This window comes from Onychostruthus taczanowskii, unplaced genomic scaffold, assembly GCF_017590055.1.
Source record: "Onychostruthus taczanowskii isolate IOZ18803 unplaced genomic scaffold, ASM1759005v1 scaffold15, whole genome shotgun sequence".
In the NCBI taxonomy this organism is placed as follows: domain Eukaryota; kingdom Metazoa; phylum Chordata; class Aves; order Passeriformes; family Passeridae; genus Onychostruthus; species Onychostruthus taczanowskii.
The window spans coordinates 3,393,105-3,416,551 of NW_024498685.1; the positions used below are offsets into that span (position 1 = coordinate 3,393,105).

Genomic DNA, 23,447 nt, shown 5'->3' on the forward strand with positions numbered 1-23,447 from the left:
AATGCCACCACCAGGCTAAGCTCCACCCAGGCCTAGGGGTGCAGCCTCTGTGGATGCCAGTGGGACGCATTCACATATACCACAGCAGGACTTTCCCCACTGCATCTGAAACCAGTTTGGGCCGCTGCCAGCAGAATGTCATCTCCTGCCACCCGTGACACAGGAGGAGACATTTTGCTTTTCAAGAAGGTGCCCAAATTAAATTGCATCTGCAGTGCTGGGAGGGTCCCGTGCTCTGCTAACCACTCAGCACCACATGCACCCAAGGAAAAAATGTTTACCTGGTATGGCCACGGTTAACCTTTTTTCCTTGCTGAGACGGTGCCCATGGATGAATTCACTCATGGAAGGGGGGCCCCTCAGAAGATATGATTCTGTGGAGGCGGGATGAGGGGGGGCTCTTAATAATTTCTGGAGGTAGGTCCCTGAAGTCCTGGGATGGCTCTGATCACAAAGGGAAGGTGAGAATAGTCTTGCAGGAGATCCAAGAAAAATACACATGGAAACAAAAGAGTTTTACTTTAATTACCTTTCAAAGCCTCACGAATGACAATATCATCTTAACTTGTTTAACAGGTAAAAATCAACTATCCTTAACACCCCATGCCATTTCCAGAGCAGGATACCTTGCTTGCATTGGAAATCCTCCTTCACCTTAGGGAAGGAGGAGATGAGGTTCGGTTGTATCTCAGCATCCTCAAGTCACCTTGTACAAGGTTCCCTGATTGTTCTCTTGGTTTTGCATTGTAATTAGAGCATACAAGAAAAGAGGATGATTATCTAGGACTTCTCTAGCAGAGTCCTCTTCATTTTCAAAACCATGGAGATGCTCACACCTAGAGAGTTTTGGCAGGGGCAGGCACAAGACATGAGCTCACTGCTTGAACAACAAAATATTTGCATTAGGTTATGAATGGCAGCCATCCCCTTCAAAAGGTTTCTTGCTCCCATGTAGAAAAATTTATCTGAGTGAACACATCCATATTCTTTTCACACTGATAAAGAACAAGTGAGCACCAGAGCTTAACAGACAAATGTAGCTTCTTTCATGTTAAGCACTAAAATGCTCATAGAGCACAATCCTTTTATTTCAGATGCTCATTATGGAAAACCACAGGGAAAACTTAAAGAAAACTTTTTAAAGAAAATACATTCACACTTAATAGTAAAGACATACAAGATGCACCGAGACACTGACAGAATATAGTTCAAAACACTGCATTCAGAAGGAGGAAACAACAGTGAGTAGGTGGTTCAGAACCACATGTTACCAGGCTTTGAATTTCATACTCATATCCTCCCCGCCTCCTTCTCCCCAGTCAAAGAACAGAAAGAAAAAAAATAAAAGTAAAAAAAGGAATCATTATGTTTATAATTCAGTGAACAACTTTAATGCAAGTCTGGCTACTGCACTGTACTGTAAAGATCACTGCATGCATACCTTTTCCTCTGAGTGCCACTGCTGACCAGTAAGTTTGGTTGCTGTGGGCCCTGACTATGCAGGAGGAAAGTGTCTATGCTTGGCACGGTGGCTGATGCCTCCTCACTTACTTTAGGGCTGCCGATCTTGCTCTTTCCCAGCTTGCCTTTGCTGCGTCGCGATTGCTCGTGGTCGAACTCTAAATCCTCCAGTCGCTGGGTCAGGGCAAGTTTTTGCTGGATAGCCATGCGCAGCAGAGAGTTCAGGGTCTTCTTCTCATCCTCCGCAGCCGCCAGCTGCCTCTGCATCTCATCCAGCTGTGTGACGTACTCATCACACCTGCGGAGAAACAGGGCAGAAATCTGGGAAACAGCCCAAGAACCGACTCTACCAGTGGGCACATTCCTGGGCTTCCGTTACGGAGCCAGACTCAGATCCCAGCTTTTCTGCTCCTAATCCTGGCAGCAGGTAGCCTGAAGTCTTCTGCTCCCACTCTGAATCATTTTGGACTTGGATCTGAATGTCAGCACTTCCCATTCAGCGAGACAACCTGTGCCTATATTAACATAGTCTATGACAATGTAACATGTTTCTGATGCAGATAAAAAGCAATTGGAGGGGAGGTATGGGATTATTTCCAGTTCAGACCACAAATAACAATTTTGGGTGCTGCTTCTACCAGTAAGTAACCATGGATAATAATGCTACCAATTAGAAAATATTATTTTACACAGGCAGTAATATCCACTTCAGGAAAGTATTACAAAAGAAGACTGCAAGTAGTTTGAACACTTGTACATCAGATTTTGTGAAATGCAAAACCTTCTGTTATTTACCCTTGTTAACCACTTATTACCATGATTACCATTAGTTACCACTGATTAAAAGGATACTATTAGGAAACCCCACACCTAGAAGATATTTCACATTTACTGTTGAATTTCTTGGAGGTGTGTTCATCGCTACTCCTTTTTAATCCTCAGCCTTTTTTACCCACATGAAAAATTATCTTTTCATTTGCTTTAGATCTCTGAGAACTAAAACCACCTTTCTTATGATTTTGATTTAAGACCAAGTTAAATTTATTTCTGCTTTTAGCAAAACTTCCCAAAGTTAACAGGAAAAGCAAGGCATTTCAAAATTGTCTTAAAGCACTTTTTGAAGTGAAATAGCTTCAGTTTGATAGCAATAGACCATCTAATCAGTAAGAACCAAAAGCAATAAAAATAAACGTATCCCAGCAGTGATATGCTTCACAGACAGCAGTACTGCCTGACCATCAGACATTTGTGGAAACACACAAGGATTTTTCATGTTGAATTATGCAGCTTTCACCAGTTCTCCTTCCCACAAGATCTGGTGAATATAAGTATCTTTGCTGTGCAATTGCAATTGTGTAATGGATGAGGATGTAATTTTATCAGTATCACTTACAGAAAGCAAGCACAGAAAACTATTTTAGTCTTCCTTATCAAAATGTGTGATGCAATAAACCCTTGAATTATTGCAAACTGAGGTATGAAAGTAATTTCTCTGAAATTTTAATCTTCCTCTTGGGAAAGAGAAACAAAGTATACTTGAAAATGTGTAGTTAGTTATTCTTCACACACAAATACTTATATATATATATACTGCACTTCCCTTTTGAACAATTCAGGCACTGCAAGCAAAAGTACTGTGTCAGATACAGCTTCATCTACAGTTTCAGTATTATCTTTCTTCCACAGTACCTTAATAAGCATGATTGTTGCTACCCAAGCCTTGAGGAAAAGAGGAACTTACGAAATGCCAGTTGGCTTTAAGCCAACTTGCACACCTATTTCTACTCCAAGCTGTGAGATGTATGTTGATGCTTAAGTCAGTTTCCTTGACAGAAACATAAAATCAGTATTCTGAATATTATAGTAATTCCTATTTGAAATTAATTTACTTTAATGTCTGTGTTATCAGAGTTATAAAGCCTCATTCTTGTAACCAGATGGGTCTTCTGTCCTTGTCCTTTATTCTCTCCTGCTTTCCTCTTAGTCCAGGAGACCTCATTTGTTTCCAAATATGTTTCCTGTTGAAAATTTTTAGATGCAACACCTGCAGCAACACCTGTGACACACTGCCACTAGAGCAATGAATTGCCTTCCATTATTTTGCCAATACATAAATTTTGGTTTTGGAAAAATATTGATTTTTCTCAGGCATTAGAAGGTGGTTTTGGTATTTGCACATCTGATTTGTAAAACAGCCCAACCAAACAGTTAAGAAACATGTGCCATGAAGGTGGATATTACTGATGCAGTCTTAGATGAACTTGCTATAAAGTATTTCAAGCTGTCCTGAGAAATCTGCATATACTAAATGCTATTAGCTTGTCTCATACTTGCGACAAAACCAATCTCATGAATACATTTTCCAGCTGTTCTGATTAATTACATGTCTTCATGTCCTTCCTAGAAGTGTCCCCATAAGAGCAAGCCTGCTCTTTTTTTTTTTTTTTTTTTTAAAGAAAGTTTAAAAGAAAGGTTAAACCTAAATCATGCAAGTAAAGGCCTCAATTAACTTTAGAAATTGCTGAATTAGCAGCCTCGGATCTCCTGGAATTTTGCAGCAGAGAAGGTCATTCCATGTAGCAGGAGGTAATGACTGCCTGCAGCCATAGCATTTCCCTTGACTGAGATACTCCCAGCTGTGTGCAAGTGTGGGATAAAAGGAGAAGTGTTTCCAATTAAAAAATAAAAAAGCATTGCACCCATCTATATTGCCTTTCACCCACACATTTGATAAACATCCACCAAGTCTCACAGAAGAAAGAAAAAGGTTAAGGATCTCCTAAGAGAAAAAGGTAACGAGCTCCTAGGAAAAAAGACTTCCAGCATGGCAGAGACCATTTCAGGGCTCCAGGACTCTGAATGGGTGTTTCAGGAGGGTTCCAACAGTGATAGCAAAAGTTAGGTTATGTCCTCCTGAGTCAGAACTCTTCCCCAGTTTCCCTTTTGCCCCAGGACAGGCTGTAAGCTGCAAGTGATTATTAAATAAACAGCACTGTTTTCTTGCTGTCTGCTGGTGTACTTAGAGGAAAAGTCAAGGTTTCACCTATTTTTCATTTCTCTCATCTCAGAAAGGAAGCAGACAGACACATAAGCCCACTTATTTTTTATGAACTGATCCAAGCTTATAGAGGATTTTAAGGGATTTCTGGTTCCATCTATCCCTCTCGTCTAGGAACATAAACCAAATACCAAATCAGGCTTATGTGTAATTTAGGTAACATAAATCATAGCAGAGCTTGAGCTAAAACCCAGTGACACTGACAGTGACAGGTCCCTGCTCTAACTAGATAATCATAATTCTCTTCTGTTCAAAAACGTTTTTCAGCTCTGGGATCTGCTCAATCTTCCTACTCAGTCTCTTCAGCACACATTTTTCTTTTAAAATAATCATAAGAAAATATTTTGATGGATAAAGAATAAAATCCATGCCTGCAGTGTCAGGACTATGGCAATATTTCCTGCTCTCTCCTGTTACACATCTCTATTTAGGCTGGGAAAGCAAGCAGTGTAGGGACTCAGCGAAATTTGCTTCCTGAATAGCTTAAGGATCCTGTTTAAAAGTAGTTCCTTCTCTCCTTCAGCTCAGGACTTCCTCTGTCAGGACAACACCTACTCTAGATTGGAAACCTAAAGTTTTAAATAATTATTTATTGTTCCTCTGGATGAGTGTTGCTCACTGCTTCACAAACACACACCGCTCTTACCCTGGGTCAGCGACTCAGGGTGGGAGTGAGGGGAAACAACAGCAGGGGCAGGAAAAGCTTCTTTGGAAATTCCTCATTTTCTCTGGGAATACCAGAAGCAGCCCATGACAAAATAAGCAGGCTGAAGGCTGCACATGGCACTGGCATCTAACAGAAGCTTCAGCTCTGATTTGCCAACCCCTTGAATCCCACAAAAGAGGCTTAATATGCTGTAGCTTTCTTTTTCTAAGAGAGGTGTTCCAGGAAATATTCTTGACAGGTGCGAAGCACATAAATTCCAGAAAGGGATCACAAGGCTAATGAAAAGGGAAGGAGGAAGCTGTAGAGATGAGAATCTCAGAGATTTTTGGGTCAGATAAGCTGTTCCAGAAGGAAAAAGGGCAGAAGTAGAGGGACAAGCAAGACAGAAAGACTTTTGAGACAAAGAACTGAAAAAAAAAGAGCTTAAGGAGTGAAGAATGAACAAGTGTCAGAAAAAACACAGAAAAAGAAGGCTCCTGCTTTCTGCACAGGGGAGCTTTGGAGGAAAGTATCAACTTTGCTGTTCAGACCAGAAACAGAGGTGCTGTGCTCTTCTTATGATGTGTGCTGTGACCTTTATCCAGTGTATTTGAGGAAGGAAAGATATAGTTCCATACAGCACCAGATGAACATCCACTTGGGGACCAAAATGATGCTTTATGGAAAGAGAAAGGCTATTGTTCTATCAAACAGTATAAGCAACCATTTTCAGAGCTATAATACAATTCTACTATCAGAAGGATGATCTCCCTATGGTACAAATTCAGGGGTAAGTACCATGTGATGCACTATAACCATGGAAACCACTGTTTTATTCAACTAAAGACTAAACAATTGCTTTTTTATGCTGAGGGTTGCTACTGCATCTAATGTTACTGCACAAAAATCTTACAGCCTTGTATTTTCAAACAGATTTCTCCTCTTCAAAAGACTTGTAGAGTATATCAAACTCTCTGTCATTTAAACAAATGCTCTTCCAAATGGACCATTTGGAATGAGTCAATGATTCGACCATTTAGGAAGATTGATTTAATTATAAAGGCCATTAAACGCCATGCTAGGGAAGAAAAATTAATATTTTACAACAGAAAAATCTATAGGAGTATAATGATGTGTAAGACCTTGTAGTGAATAATTTTTTATAACTGTGCTCGAGAATACTGGGCAAAACTTAGGATGTCAAGGGCAGGGATACATCCCACAGGCCATACACTGAGTGTTTAGTCACTAGTACATGGAGTTTGCCAACAGCAGTAAATTCTTTGGGTGGGATTTATTGCTACTAGCATTAGAGATTTTTAAACTGAAAATGTGTAGCTTAGCAGGTCACACAGACTCCTTTTATAGCTCATAGAAGAGGAACAGAAGTTTCTTTACATCTTACACACAAGGCATCTAGAAAAGATATCTGGATGAGTGGCATCACTAAAGTGTAATTCTCATGGAGGGGATGCTGCTGCCTCCCATCAGTTCCAGGATATGCCTTGAACCCAACTCAAGTCTGCACTCAGGATGCCCAAATTGGTTAAGGAGCATTCAGTACACCAACAATCTAACATTCCCTTTAGCTTCTAAAACTTTGCAAACTATTTTTATCTCATATGTTGATGATTTATGGGCCATTCTAGACCCTTATTTTGCTTTATGCTCACAATGCCACCACTCCTGTGCTGCGGAGTTACCTGCCTTCCACGAGCTCTTACAGCGTTAGAACGTTCCTGTGTCTCCTAGAGTAAGGGAGCTTGCACAGAAAGGTCAACACATGCATCTCCAACACACACACACACACAACTCTCCTTTCTGGAAGAAAACCTTTAGATGCCAATGAAATCAATCAGGCTACCTTGGTTCACACCACCTGCTGAGCTGGGTCTTCGTTTCCATTATGCCGCTACACGCACTCCTCTGATGATGGACCTATGATGAATTTGTACACAGCACCAATGTCACGACATATAAATGCCCCTTTTCTCCTTCCTTCCCACTTCTCCCAGCTGCTGCTGCCACTGTCACTAAGCAAAAAAGCACCTTAGAAGGCTGAAAGTGGTGAGATGTCACTGCCAGCAGCACTGAAGAGTTGTTGGCAGAAGGAACAAAGATGTGTTATCTTTTATGGACTAAAGCACAAACAAGAAATCTCTATTGTGTTTGACCAGAAGAGGGGAAAAAAAGTCTTTGTGTATTTCCAAAATAAGAATTTATTGATGAAAATGCTGGAGCAGGTAACCTTTAAAAATTTTTAGGTAACCTTTTAAAAGCAGCTAAGATGAAAAGACATAGTCTTAAGCTGTGCCAGGGGAGGTCTAGGTGGTCATTAGGAAGAATTTCTTCACAAAAAGAAGAAATTCTTCCTAATGACCACTAGAAGAAGAAGACAAAAAGGTCTATTAGACATTGGAGTGAACTGCTCAGGAAGGCAGTGGAGTCACATCCCCGGGGGTGTTTAAGGAAAGCCTGGAGTTGACTCAGTGCCATGGTCTGGATACAAGGTGGTATTGGGTCATAGGTTGGACTCAATCTCAGAAGTATTTTCCAACCTAGTTGATTCTGTGATTCCATGTAAAAGCAAAAGCTCTTCTGAAGAAGATGTGGGAGAAGGAAAGATGAAAGTTGATTAATTACTGTCATGCCAGCAGGACTGTGTTACAGAAGATAAGTGAAGCCTTTATCCTGTGAAGGAGAAGATAATAAACTGAACATCACAGTGGAAGAAAATAAGAATTTATGCTAGAGTGGGAAATTACAGTGGCCTTACAATTATTAGTACTGGATTACAGCATAGGCTGGTTGATTAAATAGATTTTACTACTGGTAAGTAATAAATCTCACTGTAATGAAAATGTGGGGTTCTCGAGATCATCATCAACCATACGATAGCTTTACATGACAGAATCACTGCATACTTCTGAATGGGAAAATCAGCCACATAAATCCACTATTTGATTTCCACTTTAAAAAACCCTATAAATGCAAATATTCTGTAGGCATATACTGTCATTTATAACACTTTATTCAAGGTTGTATTGACATTGCTATTCTTCAGCTTAAGTTTCCAAGACACATGTCTCAGCAGCACTTGAAAGCCTGCAAGTTTTGCACAGTGTGCATTTTAGGACTCATTCACCTTCATCCAAGAAACCGCTGACCATGCAAAAAATAATTTCTCTATCCTCCTAAGCACCCAATATACACAGCTAAGTGTGTTCTCACTTAGCACACATGTTTGCAGTGCTGAGCCAGATGGTGACACCGTTTCCCTTACCTGGTTGCAAACATTGCTCTCAAGGATGAGAAGGTTGCTGCATCTTCCTTCAGAGCCTTCAGTTCATTCCGTAGCTTGGTCATGGTCTCAGTCACCATTGCTTTTTCATTTTCGTATTTGTTCTTCAAATTGGCCAGTGCCACTTCAGCTGTCTAAAAACACAAACAAGGATAGGTGCTTATGAGACAGAGATCTGAGAACAGCTAAAATCCCATGCCTGATTTTGGTTTTGATATCCTTCATTCACACAGTAAAAGAAATTAAATCTGATCTTCACTGGACTGCACACTTTAATTTCTTCTTTTAAGTTGTACTCTATGAAAGCAGGGAAAGGAGAAAGCAGCTGAAAGGACAAAGCCCATTTCAATGGCAACTGGCAACAACTCAGCACCTCAAGTATCTCTGCAAAAACTGGGCAGCTGTATGTGGAGGGCTCAGGCAAGTGAGTAAACTTACTGCAACAAGAGCTGCTACGTTGTTTGTCTGCAATAAACAACCAAGTGTGCCCCCTGGCACTCTGCAAACAGGACACAGAGCACATGAGGCTCAGCCTCTGCAGCCAAGTTGTGAATCACCGTGTTCCTCCTGCTGGCTGAGGCTTTCCTTGGGCACAGGGATATCCAGGACCTGGCAGCTTGATTTATGCCTGAGAACTGGCAATGTTCACTGCTGTGCAAACCAGCATTATTTTAGCAGTTTTAAACAATAAAAATTTTTTTAAAAAAAGTGTAAATAACAGATTTCATTTAACAGGAATGCAAAGCTTTGTATTTGTCCCATTCCTAAATTTTTGCTGCTCCCTTCTTTCTGCTTCCAGTTTCATCCATTAAATTTCTTTAATCTACTACTGTACTGTTTTCAATAGTTACATTTGTCTTATCTCTGCAAGACTTGAACATTCTGCTTTACTTATGAATTTAGTACCATTTTGAAGTTATTCAAAATACATAGTTTTATAGAGGCTTTATACCTGCTGCTGCTGGAGACATTTAAAAATATTGCCTTTGAATGAAATGAAGAAAAATTTGCTTCCTTTTACATTTATTCAGAGGGTGTTACGGTTGTTTTTTGCACTTCATTTAGTGCATAATGAGTTGCAGCAATTGACACAGGCAATCAATTTCCTCTGTTTATCTTATGGGCTCTTAAGGGGAGAGAAGGTTAGAAGAACATTAGGTTGAAGCAGCTAGCAAGGGAACAGGACAAAAGATGGTAATGACCAAACAGCTGGAAACCTATTTCAAACCCAGTTTTCCAAAACTAAATACATTTCCAACTAACAATGACTCTTAACAAAAGGGCACATTAAAATCACCTATAAATTACAACATTATTAATTTGTGTCTTGTTAAATAACAGCACTAAAATAATTAATTTTTTAATTGCATACTTACCAATAATATTTTCTTACTTTCACACCAATTTACATTAAGAGGACAGATTTTTAAAGGGCAGTGGTAACCACCTATCATTTTAAATAAATTCATTTTTTCAATCCGGATTTGAAATCATCAGCAATACATGTTAAAATTATCAATCACTTAGGGAACTATTTATATCAATTCTGCTTTTTTCAACCTTGCTGATATATGCTTTGGTGCAGTGTAGGATGGTGGACACCAGCCTAAGTCTTGGCAGGATAAAGCAGAAATAATCAGCTTTTTGTCTGTTTTTAGCTGTGACCAAAAATGTGCACTCATAAATTACAGTAGTTTACACATCACTGAAACTGCGCATAATGATCAGACAGACCATGATCCCCATGTTTTAGTTTGGGTGTCAGGGTAAGTTAACAGACATGCAACACTGGAGGATGAAAATATAGTTTGCTTGTGGAATAAAAGTAACAGAGGAAGGACTGTGTCAAATCTTCAAACATTTTTTCTTCTTATTAAAGTTTCCTACAAAATAACATAGAGAAAACAAAGGATAAGTTTCAAATCCTATGGGAAATACTTCATGTCTCTCCATGCACCAGCCAAACTGCTGAGCCAAGTCTCCTAAGTGAAGAACAAATGGGCACAAGTGCTCTGCTAGAGAAGAAAATAAAACTTAAAAAAAGGGTGGGTTTAGTAGCAAAAGAAAGAAGGAGAGCACAAGCTGAGGAAGCTTCTCTTGGAAATCTGGGGAGCCTGAATAGACAGGAAACTTGCCTGAATCTTGAGAACACCCTGAAGCCTGAATGTGTAATGGAGAGTGAGACAGGGAATAGAAGAGGAATATTCTTCAGTGAAGTAAATAATCCAATAAGACAGGAGAGGTGCTCATGACACTCTCTTGTCAGACAAGTCATGCTGAGGAACTGGGCAAGTGAAGGACCCAGGCTCTCAGCCAGCCACCTGCAGACATGGGATTGATGGCTCACTGTGCATTTACTGTGGAGAAATCACCTGGAATTGACAGCAACGCCAGGAGGGAGCAGAGCGCTCCAAAGCCTGGACTCCAGCAGGGTGTGAAATAGCAGGGAGGAAAAGAGCTGGGGAACACACAGCTCAGCTCCCTCTCTGTCCCCAAAGCCCAGCCCTGGAGGTGAATAGGCTGAGGTCGGCCCAGGACCTCAAGCACTGCCAGAACTAACAGGGTCCTTTCCATCCTCCTCTCTATCCTTACAGAAGAGATGTTTGCCCAAATTCAACCCAAAGGTTGCCATCTTCATCCTGAAATCTTTGATGCACCAATGATGAACAAATCTCATTTTCTAAGACAGCTTTGTATCCCATTCACTTTTTATCAGCAATGTGAGAAGCAGGCCACTTAAAATAATTTTTAATAAATATTAAATCCTACACTGGTAGGATTTTTATGTCACACACGAAAGCAGAAATCTAGCCTGCATTTTTAGAGCAGAAGTTGTACATGGTACCTTGTCTTTTCATCAAGCCTCTCTTTCACAGCAGAAATCCTACTGTGTTCTGTCCATATAGTATCAGCATTAGTTTATAGATAAAATTCTGTATGTCTGGGGTTACCAAGGTATTTTTTCTGAAGGACTTTTATGGGTATTGCAGTTATGGAAGCTGTAGACACCAGAGTTACTCCTAATGCAGACATGAAAGTCTTGCTGACTCAATTCTGTCTCACTGAACTATTTACCTATGAAAACAACTGATCAGTTTTCCGTCAGAACTTCAGAGTATTAAATTCTCCTCATAGGCAGCTTTTCTTTCTGATCGCTATTAGAAATCAAAACCAAGAACAACAATTGAAATCAACCAATCAAACAACTGAACCATTCCTAAAAGTTGCTGCATCATTAATTTGATTTTACTTTCTCATTTATACTGCTTGTTAATGTTTATTCCACCAGTCAGGTGCAGACACAGTTAATTTGGGCTATGAACAAATGGATACATAAATCAAGACAAGGTAAGCAAGCAAGCCAGCAAGATCTATGTGCCCTGCTTTCTTGGGCAATTGATTTAATAATCCATTTTCATGGACTTAAGTTTGCATCTTCTTACACCAAATCTTGCTCTCTTTCTCCTGTTAGAGCTTTGTGGAAATAAAATAATATTTATAAGTAATATTTATTTAAAAATAAAAATGCTTATTTAGAAATACTACTGACCAACACTACATACCAACTGTGCTTCCCTAATTAAGGGTGTTTTTTCACTAAAGTACAGTCCAAAATACCAGACCCAAGGAAGGGTCCCATAAGGGAAAAACAGCCCCAGCCTTTTGCTCCTTAGAAACTTAGTCTTTTGAAGGGGAAAACCTCAAGAGAATAAATCTTAACTCCTGTTTTTTTGAACATGAATCAAAACATGAATTTGGGTTCTGGGATACACCCACTACTTGAGGCTGGCACATAATAAATGACTCTTCCCCTCTTCAACATTAAATTTCTCCTTGCTTTTACATTATTATGTCTTTTAGTTTGAAAGTTTGAGGAAGCTGATATCAGGTTTGCAGGAACAAGTATTGCAAGTTTCTGTACCCAGTTGTACAGTTACCAATATCTATGCTACTATCTAATAAATAAAAAATTAGTTAATAGCAGCTCCTTAGTCAGCAAATCTATCTTTTCCATTTCAGTGAGCATGCCTTAGGATAATGCATTATTTCTGACAGCAATAAAAGAGTGAGCATGAGATAGATCTTCTGGTATCAGCAAAAAATAAATGACAGCTCTATGATAATGGGAAAAATCTTTAATTTGGAATCACAGAATGTATACCACATATATCAATTCCATCTAAATCACATTTTAATTACATGGAAAATCTACATATAATTGCTCAGAGCTATTATTGCTTAGCTAGAGATGGTATTTAATTACTTGAGTTAATATTTAACATGTGTTGTATCAGGGAAGGGGGGAATGCTATAAAAGACTCAATATATGTTGAAATATTGCTGCAATTTAAAAATCCCCAGTACCTTATGCAGTTAAAGATACACCAATCAATTAAACTTGAAATTGTAACTTCAGAATAGTTGACTATTGGGAATTTTAGCACTGAAATCCCATCACTGTCAACAGCTAATAGAGTGGTAAGCTGTTAATCAGGATTCAAGCCCCCATGTGGTGATCACTTCACTGTTTTCAGATGGGGAAAGTGTCAGGCAACCTAGAACCAAACCACTGCAGCCTTTTGCATTCAGATTTAATTCTGGGCAAAAGGAGATGCATCAAACCAGGCAACCTAGAACCAAACCACTGCACAAGGCCACTGCAGCCTTTTGCATTCAGATTTAATTCTGGGCAAAAGGAGATGCATCAAAGTAAATAAAAATATTTGCATGCTTAAATTTAGATTTTTTTTTTTTACAGTGTTTTCAAATCTGGAATCTAATGGATGCCAAGGGCTTGGTAGATATAGTACACAAAGAAAATTGACAGTACTCTTGAAAAACACAGCAATGAGATGGATTTCTTTTGGCATTTGATATCAAGTACTATAATTTTTGACTTTTCATTGGTGAAACATCAAAAATAAAGTGGTTGGAGGAATTCCTCTTAAGATTTGAAAAAAACTCGAAATAATTCCTTGAAGATTTTTTCCTAAATAGAAGAGCATACCACTGAGAGGCTTTCCAGGGATGTTCTATTTTGTTTTCCAACCAACACTTTGAGATAATACCAGCAACATGCCTGGGCAGTAGCTGGTCCCTGCCCACACCTCTGATGAGTGAATGGTGGGTGCTGAGAAAAGCAGAACTGAAGTGTTTAAAGAGGAGGCTGAGAGGGGAGGGAACAAAGGTGTTGTCCTTGCTGTGAGTGAGAGGCTAAATAACGTATGAGTAAAACCTCTCCTCCAAAACACCCCTAGGAAAGCTTGTAAGTGATCTGTATAAATAACAGACTTCCCTGAGTGCTTTAGGAGCGCCTTACCTGCTTGTTGGCTTTCAGCACTGCCCTCAAGGTCGCGATCTGCTCTCGCTTGGTACTCAGGAGCGACTTCAGCTTCAGGATCTCCTCCATTAAGGCCTCCTTGTCCTTGTCGATCATGGGCGCCAGCTCGCGGGCCGCGGCCCGCTGGCGCGACAGCTGCAGCGACCGATCCACAGCTTTCTGCAAGTGCTTGATTTGGTCCCTTATTATGGCATTGAGGTTGTAGATGTTCATGGGCTCTTTGCGGATGTCACTGGTGTCAGAGACGGGGGAGGAAGGAGGGGCTGTGATGACAGGAGAAATGGAAGGTGTTTTTGTTGGGCTCTGTTCCTTGCCGGGCTCTGCGGCGTCTTTTGTCACCTGCTCGGTCGGGGTCCTGGCTTCTACGGGCGATGCCGCCCCCCGCCTGGCAAGTCGTGGGGAAAGGAGACCTCGAGGGTCATCGGGCCCCTTCAGGCTCCCGCTGCGGGTGACTCTGCTCTGCCTGTAATAGTCCAACATGACCCTGTTGGGAGTCTCGTTGTTGCACAGGCAGACGTGGTGGTAAAGCTGAGCCAGCTCCTCACTAAATGTCACCAGCTCGTCCTGGGCAGTGTTAAGGGTATTGTGGTTTTCGTTTGCTATGCTTGTCATCCGTTGTAACTCCTTCTCCATGTGGACCATTTTTTCCTGGCTTTCCTTGGTTGACTTCTCCAGGCTTGTCACCTGCTCATCATATGTCTGGATTCTGCTCTCATACTTGGCCTTCTCTTCAGTGTAGTTTTCCACATACTTATTATATTTCTCCTTTAAGGCTTTGATTTCTGCTTTAAGGTCTATCACCTCAGTAACAGCTACTTTGTATTTACATTCCAGGATCTCCAAACCATTGATGTCCACTTCATAGTCATGTGCCTCCTCACCAGAATCTCGGCCCTTCTCACAGTCAAGCTCAACTTTCAGCTCCTTGTTGCTCTGCAGGCCCCTCATGGCGTTGACGTGCTCCGTGAGCCTGTGCACGCGCTCGTGCTGCTCTGTCAGGGCTCCCTTGGTGTGCTCCAGCTGCGTCTGGGACTCCTGGAGATTGGCCAGGAGAATGGCCTTCTCCCGTTCCACCTGCAACAGAGTCAGAGTGAGAAACCCAGGGTCTCATCCTACCCCTACTGAGCACCAAACTCTGCAGTCGCAGTCACCTCTTCCACCCCACCATTGCTTGCAGCTTGAGGGCTTCTGAGAGATTTTAGCCAAGTACACCGAAACCATAAAATTAATTTATAGAGCACCATGTAACTCTCAGAGGTTTAGGAAGTCCCAGCCTCTGTTACAACTTCCAATACCAGTAGATCACAATTTTTTATGTTGCCCACTGAAGAATTACCAAGTGCCCAAGCACTGTCCCATCAGCTAGAGTGATGATACAGGATTTATTGGGACATATGTTCTCTGAACACAGAAACTGCATCACTGCCAGCTGTAAGCCATTTCTCAATAGAATTTGAATTTACATTTCCCTTGAACAGTTCTATCAATCTTTCACAATATTCATTTATATCTTTGAACTGCTGCACCCTTTCACTTTAAGGCAAATGCAGTAGAAAACTAGCTGTGTACATTTCCACAGACTGAATAACCTACCGTGTGGAAATGTAGCACAGATAACACTGAGCACATGCAACTCCCAGGACTGCCCATCCCCAGCACTTATCTGTAAGCAAAATCCATCTGTTTAAATTCGAGTCAGAAAAAAGTAGGACTTGCAGTGTAAGTAACAACCCACTGGTTATGAACTAGTAAGTTTCTTTCTAAATATCCACATAGAAAAATGGACATTGAACAACAGAAGAACTTGAAGGACACCTCTAGAAGTTTCACTGCACAGCAATTTTAAAGCAAGTGAACAAGACAAACTTACAAGTTTGATCTGCTCAGGTAATTGCTACTCATCATAACACTCCTGAAAGACTTCTAAGTTTTAAATGTAATGCTCCAACTTTATCCTGTGCCTTTGTCCTCTTCTGAGATGTCAACTGGGAAGCAGAGGAATGCTTACAGAGATAAGATCCTTTTTGCTGTCATGACATCTACAATAAGACCTGAGCCCAGCAGGTTTACTGATCTTCTCTCCCCCTGTTGCAGTATCTCAGCACATGCAGTGAAAATGGCACTTCCCTTCATAAGTGCTGGAATTATTAATTCTGAGAATTTAAAGTTTTCAGTTATGAAGAAACCTTAAAAAAAAAAAAAAAAAAAAAAACACCAAAAAAAGAGAAGCAAACACAAACTTTCCTTCCCTATCAGTAGTATGTGAAAGAGAATCCAATTAGCCACCACAAATCTTAGTAAATGAAAAGAAAAGCCTTTGAGAAACTGAGAAGATATTAATACCATCTCAAAAAATGTTCTGAGCAGTGCTTCAAACTCTTGTTTCCTCTTAACCAGGTTTTTGAGCCATGGCTGCTGCTCAGAATTACTAAGACACTGGAGCACACAGAGATCCCTTGGTTTCACAGACAAGCTCTCAAAACGTGGCCTCTGCTAGGATCTGCAATCAATTGCAGGCAGAAATGTACAAATAAAAATAGAAGCCATGATAAAACATCCAAAAAATCAGCTTACTTTTCTTGTATACAGGGATATATATTCTTAAGGACTGAGGCCTTAAGAATTAAAAAAAACAGGGCCAAACATCATCATTATTTTGTGATCCAGGAAGAGTTTTTCTCTTTAGATATGAAGTGCTCCACGTTTGGCACTACATCATCAGTGCAGAAGAGGACAGCCAAGAACTACAAGTATTTTGGTATCCTTCTCCATTTTTCATTCCCCCAGTATGTCTGCCACCCTAATTGTTGCTCAGCCCCCATGCCAGCCCACTCCTGTTGAGAAAATCCAAAATAGGGCAAACTTCCCTTTTGCCAAGTGCATCTTCTTGAAAGTGACCATTTTCCTAGGGACCCCCAGAGATCAACCCAGCAGGAGTCTCTTTACCAGCTTTGCTCTTCTTTTTCACCAAGCTGCCTGCCCCAAGGCTGCTTTCCCTAGAAACCTTCAGCTGAACTCCAGTTGTTACCACTTGATATTGCAGGCTTCAGTGTTAGTTACACTGCCCTCAGCAGACAAAGGTATTTATTCCTTAAAGCTGGTAAGGTGAGCTATGCATATGCACATGCACAAAAAATCTGGGTTTTGGCCAATTAAAGGATCTTCTCACCTTATAGTGAGAAATTGTAGTGATAATAAAGAGCCACATATTATACATGAAGGGCAGTTAGTTGGCTTATAAAGTGTATGGGTCCACTGTGGGCATGTTCACAACAATTCACTGTAGATTGCACCCATGTAAATATAAATATTTATTTTTAATAATATTTATTATAATAAAGCCTTTCCTTTGAGAAAACACCTGTGTGTTAAAGCAGTACAGTGCTTCAGTGCCTGCTTAAATTAATCAGACAGAATTGATCCTGCAGGACTACTGATCTGAGCCATTATACCCTATCATGAAGAAAAACTGTAGCAGAGCTAATTTCGATCTTGATGATAATTTCTCTTCTGAACATAAATGTGTTCTGGAAACACTCATTTCAAACAGAAAGGATTCTTTCCAAAGAAAAAATTTTAAACTTTTAAAACCCATATATCAACTTGCACAGCAAGCAAAAGAAAATACACAGACCTACTCAATTTTATTAATTCTGGACCAGCAATAATGGATTAAGCTAATCCCCTTCTGTTTAAAACTATAAATACATGCTCCTACTGCCAAGGGAAAAACCCCAAAGCTCCAGCTCAGTCCTGAGCACACCTTTTGCATATTAATGACTCTGCTGTTCCCAAATGGGGTAATAATATTTCCTGTTCTAGAAAATACTATACTCTTATTTCCACCACAGCAAACTTATGGCAATTCCAGGTACTTTTCAGTCCAGTTGGTGCATTTTTTTTTACACTGGAATTGGTAGCTGCAGTAAGGATTTTTAGGATCCTAAAATGAAAATAAAAGCAATTCAAAAGTAGCTGTCTCCTATTTTGCGATGCATCCTTCCCTTCAGAGATTTCAGCTTGAGGAGATTTCCTTCCCAATTTGCATCTATAGTTTGCAATTATGGAAAGCAATTTAACCATAGCCATCTATGCCCTCACCTTTTTCTTTTCCTTTTTTTTACAACATCAGAATTTCAGTGAACAATTCCTGGGGGAGACTGGAGCAAATTAACAGGAGAACTCATCTCAAGAACCCTGAATCTCAGCTATAGCATATTTGCCACAAAAGTACAAGGCAGCTGAAGAAGAGTGTCAGAAACCGAGCTGCAGGGACTTTTTATTTTTCTGCCTTTTTAAAGAGAATTGTATATAAGTTTTCCAAATATGATACTGGCCTCAGAAAAAGGGAAAGCATGACCATGGGAAGAAAAGAAGTCCTAGACTTCAAGGATGAGATAAAGATTTTTTTCCACTGGACAACAAACAGGAAGGAAGAGCTCAAATCCCTGAGCTTTTCTAGGAAAATCTCAGAATATGAAAATTTTCAGTAGGACATTTGTTACACAGCAGATATATATATGGAAAGGGAATAGGTGCAATTAAATCTCTCCAAGGACCAGCACAGCCCATGAAACAGCAGCCTCCAAAAGCTGTAGAAAGAATTCTATTTGTCATGCTGTTTCAGTGAAGTCTTCTTTATGAGATAGAGGAGCAGAAACAATTTGCCAGACACCCTTACAAAACGGCAAATCTGAAGTTTACTTCTATCCTAGAAAGGAACCTGATGTCCTATAGTCATAAAAATAGTTCCCAATAAATTATCAGTTCCTTCAGAAACTCTATCCTAGTGCAGCCTCTTCAGAGAAAACAGGAGGAACCCACACCAAATATTGAGATACAGCTGAATGAACACCATATGGCAAAGACACTGTAGAGGAAAAAAAAATACAATTTTGCTGATGATTTACCTTTTGTCAGCTTTTAAACCTGATTAAGTCTCACATCTACCACACAGGAAACTTTTGACGGAATTTTTCACATTTAATCTGTATGATCCAAACTTAATTTGTGTGACGTGAACTGATGTAACTCAGCAAAGAAGGAGATCACTTTGTAAAACATCAGCATTTTGCAGTGACTCTTTATGGTATCTAAAGGAATTAAGCTTTCACTGAGGTCTAGCCTGTCTTTTTAAACCATGAACCTTTTAACAGGATGCAAATGCCAAGCAATGGTGGCCATCATTGGCACAGATGTGCTAGGGCCCAGCACCAAAAAATGCTAGAACCAAAAATAGTTTCAATTTCTTTTATAGGGTCCTAAGTTTGTTCCTAGTGACTGTGAGAAGGCTGCTTCTTTGTTTAAAAGATACAAGTTTTTAACTCAGAGAAGACAAAGACAACTACAGTATCCTTCAAGCAGAATTTTGCTAACTCATTATGCTCAGTATTTAATTTAATAAAATCAAGAAAAAGCATACTCAAAGCAACCCCTTTTTTTCAATTCTAAGCAACTTTCACTCAAAATTTATATTGCATATATTTAATTGTAAATTAAATTGTATTGTTTAAAACACAGTGTGTTTAAAATGTGAACATTTTAAAATGCGAACATTTCAAAGCATTTCCTTTGAAACTGTGTTTTTAAAATTTTAACATTGTATTTCTGAATCAAATTAGAAGCTATATAATGTATATATTATATATATGTATACACATATACCTATATGTGGTATTCACATTCTCTGAACAGAGAGACACATAATTCTCTCTCCCAGGATTTTTCCTGGGGAAGGAAGTGAGAAGCTCAGAGAAGAGAAAACAATTCTTATCTGTACTTGCTGCTCCTGTTGTTTGACACATGTGGCATGTGATCTGGAGACTGTTTACCAAGAGTGATTTGTTAATTGGATTCTGCTGATGGTTGTTTGGATTGATTGACCAATTAGGTAAAGCTGTGTCGTGACTGTCTGGAGACAGTCACAGGTTGCTCTTTAGTATCTCTTTAATATAGTGTAGTATTAGTATAATATAGTATAGTTTAATAAAGCAATTGTTCAGCCATCTGAAATCATTGGAGTCAGAGCACATTTTTCCCTCAGTTGGGGTTGCCCTGCACTGATATATATATATAGATAGATAGATAGATATATAGATATAGATATATAATGTATATATTATGTGTATTCATGTATATGTTCTTCTTCCAGGTGCATATATACACAATATACACTCTGTGTTTACTTTAGAACTGGAAAAGTTTAACAGAATTTATCATGTAAATAAAATCCTGTATTTGAAGCTTGCACACTTAAATGATGTATGCTTTGTGTCAAAGTTATTGGTGCAAAGCACTAGATATCACCCATGTTCAGCATGTCACAGCTCAGATCAAAACATCCCACAGTGAATTTGGCAATGAGACAAATAAAACAATTAACTCTTCAGCAAACAGGACAGACCACATAGGGATTTGTTGTTCTCTAGCAAACACTGAAAACTGGTTTTGCTCTACTTCACTTCCAAACAACCTTTCACATTTCAAGCAGTAAAGGTCTCATATTTCCTCTCTTTAGAAGAGGTGCTTTTCAGAAGCCTGAAGCTAGAAGATGCTGGGTGTTTCCTTGACGGTGCCAAAACCTTTCAAGCTGCTGTGGCAGACGAGATGCTCAACAGCTTGGGCAGCAGGACCCTTTCTCTGCATGGCACTGCACCCGTTCTGAGATGATGGCAACACTGGGGCTGGCAGCTTGCGTTTTCCTCTGGCGCGCATCCCAGACTCCTGTTCTGGCTGGGCACGGATGAGCAGGGAACAAGCGCTGGCTGTCCCAGCCCGAGGCACCCCCTGCAGCCCGTGCATCCGCCGGGATGCCAGCAGGACAAGGGCGCTCTGTGACAGCCCACACGCCACATGCTCCCAGGCCACGGCTGGGAGAGGAGCGCTCCCCTCCTTTTGTTCTCTCCTGACTGCCTGCCAAACCTTCCTCATGCTGAATTTAACAGCAAAAACTCCTTCTGACTTGCAAGGGACCATAATCAAATCTCTAGATGCAGGTATTTTAATGAGGGTTTTTTACAGATAGCTTTAGTCATATTGAACAATACCTTATTTCATTGCAATTTCCATTTACCATTACATTTACCACTACGAAAGCAGGAAAAATGGAATCCAACCTTCCGTAGCCCCAGCATCTATGTCCCTTTCTCCCCTTTGCACTAAATATCTGCTCAGGTCACACTGACCTTTGTGCAGGCATGAACTATGTTTACTAGGGATATTTCTGGCAAAACCTGGATATAAAGAAACACCAAAGCAGAAGTCTGGAAAATGGACACGTGGTCAAGAACATCACTAGGAATGATCACTGCAAAAACTGGCACGAGGGTTCATAGGATGTGTCTAAACATTCCAAGAACATTAAATTCAGCCCTTACCTGCATGAGCTGCTGCTTCAGTTTCTGTATCTCTGATATGTTGAGCTCACTGAAGAGGTCAGAGACGGGGTGCAGAGATTCTCCTTTCCTACTTGTGGGAGTTCTGTAGTCACCGTTGAGTTTCACGAGAGGCCCGTGGATGTGTCCGTTCATTTTGTCGTCATTGTTGGGCTCACCCCCGTCCTCTGAAAACTTCAACCCATCTACTGATATATTAATATGGTTATTATACATACTATCATTGAGGTTGATATACTGGGACAGTTCCTTTCTCAGATTGTTCTTTTGCTCTCTTTCATTTTTTAAAGTTTCCAGAGCTTCCTCCAGCTGATGCTCAGCAATCTCCTTCAGCCGGATGGCATCTTCTAGCTGGCTATTAAGCAACACTGTCTCCTCCTCAAATCGTTTAATCTCATGCTTTAAGCCTTCGTATTCAACCTGAATTAGACAAGACAAAGAACATTCATAATACTAAAACTTGAGTTGTGAAAACCTGCCATTTATCAGCCCTGTTGAGATAAGTGTTAGAGAAACTATGGTTTGGAACGCCAGACATTGCCTGCTGCTGCAAAGAACTGACTCAGCAAAAAGTGTAAGTGGAGCTCTCTCTGTTAAATACTCCAGTGCTCACTTTTTCAGCATGTGAGACTCAAGAAATAGAAAACCTCTTTCTGAATAACTTAAGATAGCAATGAAATTTCATGGGAAGAAGGCTGTTTATTAGCAGATGTCCTGGTAATAGCAGATTAACTATGAATTGACATAAGCAATGTTGTTCGTATATCATGGTATTCATAGGTCTCAGGTTAATATAGCCTGAGATATGATTTACAAATATTCTGAAGATCACCTCATATCTCAATTCCTACTGGATGTGAAGTCATTCAGGCACAGGTACTCTCAAGTATCTTGGTAGTTTTCAAAATGATGGATGGAAGGTACAAAACCAGTAGAAGAGATTCAACTCTCCTCTCTGTAGTTTACAAGGCTCTCCATTACCTCAGAGGCATTTAATTTTAAAAATTAACAGGAATCTATTTGAACATTCAGTTTAAAATCTAAGATGCCCCAAAATTGCTGGAGATTTTTAAACTACCAGAAGAATGCAGCAAACAGCTCATTCAGTCCCCCACAGTCCCTGGACTGTGTGTAGGGCTGTCCCTCTGGAGCACACAGGAATCTGTTGCCCCATCCATGTGTCCCAGTGACACCCCTTGGCAGCACTGGAGGGGCTCACTGTTCTGTTCTGCCCCACACCAAGGTGTGGTGTTTTATCAAGGTATTTAAGGGCATTGTGAGCTGAGCTAAACAGCAGCTTCTCTGTCCTTTACAGGCAGAGAAAAAAGAGTCCTTTTCCCTCGTTCAGTCCTCTCCATTTCACCTCACAAGAAACAAAGCCTGGAAAAACCCAGCCTAGCTCAAAACCAATTCATCAACAATACCTAGACAGTGCAGGAGATCGCCACTGCAGAATGCTTCCCCTTTGCTGTCCTTCCTCATCTTCCTTTTCATTGTTGGAAAACCCCACAGCAATGAAAAGAAAGAGCTTTTTTTGTCAAGGTCCATATCTACGCTTGACCAGCATTGCTGGTAAAAATGATGACAGTTGATTTTTTTTTAAAATTTAATTCCAATCATGTTAGTCATATGCATCATTAATTTCAAAATGAAAAAAAAAAGTCCCATTATCAGGGGAAATAATTTAATAGCTCAGTGGAAGAGGGAAAAACATACCAAATTTTCATGTTTCCATAAAAAACCCCAATTTTTTGCAGTTGATGTTTTTATAATTCAAACAAATTATTAGCTGCAAGCTTAATGCATTGTATAGAATTTTTTTATATTTGACATATGTGGATTTTTAATCAAACTAAAATAAGGTTCTGGCAAAAAAAAATGCACCATTCCTATTGAAGTAGAGTATTTATCAACTGGTAAAAAGTCTTCAACTCATAAACCTTTGGAAAGGCAAACTTAAAAACCAAAGCACTAATCTTCAAATGCAGAAACTGGAAACATATCAAACAACAAAGAAAGTCCCAAAGTCATAGTGGGCATTCTTAAACAGAAAAGGAAAATCCATGAGAGTTTCAAATGTACATTTGGCAATTTAATATCTTTCCTTACTGGAGGAACAGGTCCATCTGGAAAAATTGTGAAATGCAATCAAGTAGCTATGTTTATAACTTAAGTACATGAAAAAAAGCCAAACCCAACAAAAAACCACCACTTTTTCAATCTTAAATACACATAAAAGCTAAAGG

At 39.9% G+C, this 23,447-nt stretch overlaps 1 protein-coding gene across 4 annotated transcripts in view; it reads right to left on the bottom strand.

Moving 5' to 3' along the window:
- The window catches only part of BICD1 (BICD cargo adaptor 1), a 159,299-nt gene that overhangs the window by 19,331 nt on the left and 116,521 nt on the right, over positions 1-23,447 (bottom strand). Inside the window, exons 4-8 of one of the 4 annotated variants that reach the window (XM_041398686.1) lie at positions 21,184-21,621; positions 13,787-14,881; positions 8,449-8,600; positions 1,442-1,759; positions 282-472 (exon numbers count right to left, since the gene is read on the bottom strand). In XM_041398686.1, coding sequence (XP_041254620.1) covers positions 282-472; positions 1,442-1,759; positions 8,449-8,600; positions 13,787-14,881; positions 21,184-21,621 — 2,194 coding nt within the window. Of the gene's footprint in view, positions 1-281; positions 473-1,441; positions 1,760-8,448; positions 8,601-13,786; positions 14,882-21,183; positions 21,655-23,447 lie in introns of those variants that run through there. The other 3 variants (XM_041398684.1, XM_041398683.1, XM_041398685.1) reach the window with 3 other exon arrangements.